The 6,012-nt window shown below is 40.2% G+C and overlaps 1 protein-coding gene across 2 annotated transcripts in view; it reads left to right on the forward strand.

Annotated features, from left to right (window-relative positions):
- Window positions 1–5,854, forward strand: part of trim46a (tripartite motif containing 46a) — a 37,592-nt gene extending 31,738 nt beyond the window's left edge. Inside the window, exons 8-10 of one of the 2 annotated variants that reach the window (XM_088999513.1) lie at window positions 370–437; window positions 1,433–1,796; window positions 3,697–5,854. In XM_088999513.1, coding sequence (XP_088855639.1) covers window positions 370–437; window positions 1,433–1,796; window positions 3,697–3,786 — 522 coding nt within the window. In that variant the 3' untranslated portion in view covers window positions 3,787–5,854. Of the gene's footprint in view, window positions 1–369; window positions 438–1,432 lie in introns of both variants that reach the window. The other variant, XM_088999512.1, reaches the window with a different exon arrangement.
- Window positions 5,855–6,012: the final 158 nt, after the last annotated feature.

Genomic DNA, 6,012 nt, shown 5'->3' on the forward strand with positions numbered 1-6,012 from the left:
CCCACGCGGGCCCGCAAACTCCACACAGGGAGGCCAAATTTACCAGGAATTTAACCCAGTACCTCTGCACTGTGAGCCTGACATGCTAATGTTAAATTTTCATTCATTCATTCATTCATTCATTCATTCATTCATTCATGTTTAGATACAACTCTGAATGTATGTAAGACAGCTATTATGAATTTTGTTTTGATTGTGACATCATCATCGCGGGACTTATTTACACCACCCGTTTATTGGCTCATTTCAAGGGATTGTCATGTTAGCCCAAAATAACTTTGGTCCTCGGGAAATTTATTGAAAGTGAAACACGGGAGATTTTGTTAAGTCCAGAAATAACTGTCAGGGTTTCTTTGATTGACTATGCAGGTCGGAGTCGGACAGGAGGCGAAGCTTCAAGAGTGGTTCCATCAGCCACATGATATGGCCAGTCCACGGTGAGCACCTTAAAGGACAACCGACGTCACTTTTTTGTTTTTTAACTGACATTAGAAAAACATTTTATAGCATCTAAAATACCCAAAACACGCAGTATGATATTTTTATTCAAATGCAAAACACCAATAAAAATGACTTAAAGTGTCCAAAATCTGCAAAAAATTGTGCTGCGAATTGGGCATTTTCAGAAAGTCCCGCCGTCACTGCAAGACGTCTTGCATCACTGCAGAATCAAAACAATGACTTCAGATTCGGAGAATATGCTTTCTTGTTACACATCCAGTTATGAATATGATTCAAATAGTTCTGAAGAGGAAAGAATATGTTTGCAATCGATGAAAAAAGTTATTCCCTGTCATTTTGAGGCAACATTTAGGGGAAATTTCTCACCGAAAAAGAGGCACAAAATGGCGACCTCCTGTGGCCACCTCCGTTTCCACAGGCTGATAAATTCCTTATATGGAGCTTGGACGCCCTCTTCTGGCGGCTTTTGGGTGCAATACGGGGTCCCCAGACCAAACATTACAGCAAAATACATTGACGTGCTGGAAGGACCACTACAATGCTTTTTTTTCGGTAAGGGCGTTCCTTTAGTGACGTCGCGTACGGACTTGTCACCAACTCAAAAACAAGACTTCCTGAATATTCAGCGCGAGTCTGAAAACGTCAAATATAGCTATATGGGGTGGAATCTTATTAAAATACGCTCAGTAGAAGTCATTTGAAGCCATTTTACAAATTATGGACACAACTTGTCTGGAGACATCCGTTGTCCTTTAAGGCCCGAGTTGAATCAGGTGTTTTGGAGTCGGGAGACATCTAAGGCAGGCTGTATAGTGCCTGGAGGCAAATCTGTTTTACATCATGCAAATAAAAAAGCGTCACACCACCAAAGTAAAATGCTACAAATGTACTCAAACACGATCAAGAGGTGAAAGACAATGTCTGTCTAAATCTGCCCTCTTTTTATCATTTTTTTTCTCCCCATCCTCAGATATGACCCAGACAGCGGCCATGACAGCGAGGCAGAGGACGGCCAGGACTCTCCTTCCTTTTGCTTCCTCACCATGGGCATGGGCAAAATCCTTCTCCCCAGAAGCCAGAAAAACACCAACTCGAAGCCCACCCACCCTTACACGACACCTCTGCCGCCCAGACTGGGTGTGTGCTTGGACTGCGACGAGGGCTGCGTGTCCTTCTACGAGGCCCACTCCTTACGCCTGCTGTGGGAGGGCCACGTGGACTGCTCGGTCCCCGTGTGTCCCGCCTTCTGCTTCATCGGCGGAGGGGCACTGCAGCTGCAGGACCTGGTGGCCACTCGCAGCATCGAGGAGGATCCGCCGCCACCGCCGCCAAAGGTGACCAGCAAAACACGTGCAATCAATTTTAGTCAGGAATGAAGCGACTTTCAATTTTAATTACATTTCTTTCTGTCTACTTTACGGGCAATCTTTGTTGCTTGTAGAGTTCCGGCGGAATGAATGAAGAATTTCTGTCTAAAAACTGGTTGGTCAAAAATAACCCAGGTCAAATGGGTCATTTATTGTTGTTATTATTTATTAATAGCTGTCCATGTTAAACGCTTTGTTTCAGATTCAGCTGTTGTTAAAGCGCTATATAAATCAATATGTTTTGTGTTGTATTTCATTTCATTTTGACCCAATTTTTTAGGTTGTCAATCAACACAAGAAATGAGTCAAATATATAAAACCCACAATACAATCAGGGGGTTGTTTTGAACCAAATGGTTGGAGTATTCATCTCCTATTCTTTTTATGAGGCAATATATACACTTTTAACAAATCAAGAACATGCTCTATACCCCCCAAGTCTAAAATGGTATTCCTTAAAGGACAACCGACGTCTCCGGACAAGTTGTGTCCATAATTTGTAAAATGGCTTCAAATGACTTCTACTGAGCGTATTTTACAAAGATTTCACCGCATATAGCTATATTTTACGTTTTAAGACTCACGCTGAATATTCCGGAAGTCTTGTTTTTGAGTTGGTGACGAGTCCGTACGTGACGTCACTGAAAGAACGCCCTTGACTGAAAAAAAGGACACATTGTAGCAGTCCTTCCATCACGTCAATGCATTTTGCTGTACTTTGTTTGGTCTAAAAACTTCGTGTTGCACCAAAAAGAGGCAGAAGAGGGCGACAAAGCTCCATGTAAGGAATTAATCAGCCTGGAGAAACGGGCTGATTAATTCCTTACACGGCTTTGTCGCCATTTTCTGCCTTTTTTGGATGCGACATTTCCCACCCCTGATGCCTCAAAATGTCACGGAATAAATTCTTTAATCGATTGCAAACATGTATGCTTTCTTCTTCAGAACTATTTGAATCATATTCATAACTGAATGAGTAACAAGAGAGCATATTCTCCGAATCTGAAGCCATTGTTTTCATTTTGGAGCAAGGCAAGACGTCTTGCCGTGACACCAGGAACATGGGGGCGGGACCTTCTGAAACTGGCCACTTCCAGTTTCAAATTGAAGTACTTTTTAGACACTTTAAGTCATTTTTATTGGTGTTTTGCATTTGACTAAAAATATCATACTGCGTGTTTTGGGTATTTTAGATGCTATAAAACGTTTTTCTGATGTCAGTTAGGAAACAAAAAAGTGACGTCGGTTGTCCTTTAAGTTGTGTTTGTCAAGCATGAATTCCAATCCAAATGAACCCATTTTCATCCATTCCAAGTGGCCATTTTGTCTCGTACTGGAACTTGATGTCAAACGACAAATGACATGTGCCTCAAGGATAATAATAAATAATAATACATTTCACTTATAAGCGCCTCTCTAGGACACTTTACAGTCACAGGTTAAGTTTTTCTGTGAGTACTTGTGAATGTCACATGACCAACCCTAGAAAGCAAATGAGCCATAACAGTCGTGAATGAAGCAGTGCGGTAGCCTAAGTCGCTGTACAAAACAAAATGGCCACCATTTGCAATGGCTCTGAATGGGTGTGTTTTTCTGCCTAATTCATCCTCCCCGAATTAATTCTAATCAGGTGTTTAGATGAATGGGTTACACACCACATATTTGTTTGAAAAAAAGGACCACCTTAAAAAAGAAATCAATGAATATGAATGTAATGAATACAATACATATTGATTTAACAACAGCTGCAGCTGTAAAATGTATTTGTTTATTCCTTTGACACAACTCTGCGGGTGAAATGAATAATCCAAAAGAGATCTGGTCTGTTTTTCGACTCATAATTGACGTTGATTTTTTGGGGGGGGAGTGTCTGATCACAACAGAGCTGGAAGCCGCCATCTTGTGGACACACGCTTCGGAATCAGACGAATGTACCCCAACAATATCTTTGAGGTGACCTCGGTGGTGTCATCTCACCTCTGTTCAGCATGTGTTCGCAGGTACTATTGAACTTTGCTGTGAAGTACAGTAATCCCTCATTTATTGCGGTAATGCGGACCGAGATCACCCGTGATAGGCGAAAAACCACGACGTAGCAAACCCTACATATATTGGTAAATTTACATGTGTATGAGTATAAAAATATTTATAAGGCCAAATTTAGTGGAACAGAGTGCAGCACTTGCATAAAGAAGCACAGTAAATGTCTGTAGTACAGTACAAAACTCTAATGCAATAAAGTAAACAGTCCAATGTCAACATACAGTATATACAATATAATATTTACAAGTACACTACTCGACTTTCTTGATGTAAAGCATTATAGATTCATCGATGTTGTAATGGCGTGCAAGAGCGGCATAACGTTTGCCTTCCCTCAGTTTTGTCAAGTCATTGTACTTTTTCACTCGCTGTCATCATTTTCCTCTTCTTTTTGGGTTCACTGGATGATTTTGAAGTACAAATAAAAATATGAGAATACGCACAGGACGTAACCTGAACTAACGCGATGTGAGAACAGGAGGAGGGATAAGCATTCAAGTAGGTTGAATGTTGTCCACTAGTGTCAACTCTCGGCCAATCAGCTTTGGCCTGAGTCAGCACGAAAACAAATGAAAAACTAAAAAGTCACAGCGCTGAGCGTGAGTTGACAGCGCAGCATCACATGAATGTAAACAAAGTCAAGACGATTAATGTACAGTCAGCAAAGTGATGAACATTTTGTTTACATGAATCGTCGACTGAATCGTGACATGAATCGTCAGGTGTGGCCAAATGAAACCGATGTTTTTGGTTCCTGAACAAATGTTCGCTTTTGTGCATTTACAGCACAGTAATGCCTCAAAATGGAGTAATACATTTTAAAATAACAACAATAAATCTAATGAATGCTGTCTTCTGATTTACTGTACTGCAGTGACTTCTGCTGTCATTTGCGGCCTTGTTGTTTTGTTTTTTTTGGTTCGAAAAAAATCTGCGATGCATCACGGGCCGCGATAATCGAACCGTGAAGTAGCAAGGGATTACTGTACTTTATTCATGTCACCTTTGGGAGAGGTCATTGTTTGTGACACATCCCACAAAGCTTGATTGAAATTAAATATGACCATTTTGTACGGTGAACTTGCATTAATTGCGTTTAGTGCATTTTATGACGTCTTTTGGTGATGAATTTGCCTCATGACTTTTATTTATTCGCATGTGTCGCAACATGTTCCTGCAATCCATGTTTATCAATCGAATGTTTGCTATGAATGTTTGTTTTACTGTATGTTTTGCCTCAGCCACTCCGAAGGCACATTCACAGTATCATAACCAAGATAGGGGATGTTTTTCAATCCCTTGCAAACAATAACAATATAACATGTTCAATAATACCTCTGTGACAGTGTCAATGAAATATGAGCAGCTGCTTTTGTGGTGATTGTGCAGATCATGAAGTGCTTGTTTATGTCTGACAAAAGCACAGATTGTTTGTTTAAATGGTAATATTTCGACTTAATTGGGACTTGATTGTAGATTTTTTTTCAAGTGAATGTAAAAAATAATAATGGGGGAACCACTTGAGACTGGAACAGATATTGTGCTTTTTTTCGATGATCACACTGGAGGAAAATAAATAATAATCTGAGATATGAGTGTACAATCTGGAAAATGAAACACATGCAAAACCATGTTTTTTTTCTTCGTTATGCGATACGTTCGCGCCCTTGAGCTACAAGCACGATTGAATGTTTTGCTTGTTGACAGCTGCTACTTTTTTATGATGTTGTCAGTTTGGGATTGTTAACTAGGAGGCAAGTAAGGATTAGATGGGCTTTAAACACACTCTCCTCATGAGAATGTTGCCTGACACCGGCACAGTGTGATGTCGGAATCATGTGAGGGCAAGTCTCGTCTGAATTGTTGGAGTGACATAACAGCTCCATTTGTGTCAAGGGAGTTCAATATCTCATCACTTAATTACCTTTCAAAAATAGGTGCTGAGCATCATTTTAACAACATTAAATTGTGTCACATAACTTGGCTTTTTGGTGGGTGAGCTGCTGCTCACCCACAGGAAAACTTATCCTGTGACTGTAAAGGCGCTCTATTATTATTATTATTATTATTATTATTATTATTATTATAAAAGCTATCCAGCTGACTCATTAGCTATCTAGCTAGCTATCTATTAGCTATC

The sequence above is a fragment of the Hippocampus bargibanti genome, linkage group LG06 (assembly GCF_051943395.1).
Source record: "Hippocampus bargibanti isolate YZ-2025 linkage group LG06, ASM5194339v1, whole genome shotgun sequence".
Taxonomy (NCBI): Eukaryota; Metazoa; Chordata; class Actinopteri; order Syngnathiformes; family Syngnathidae; genus Hippocampus; species Hippocampus bargibanti.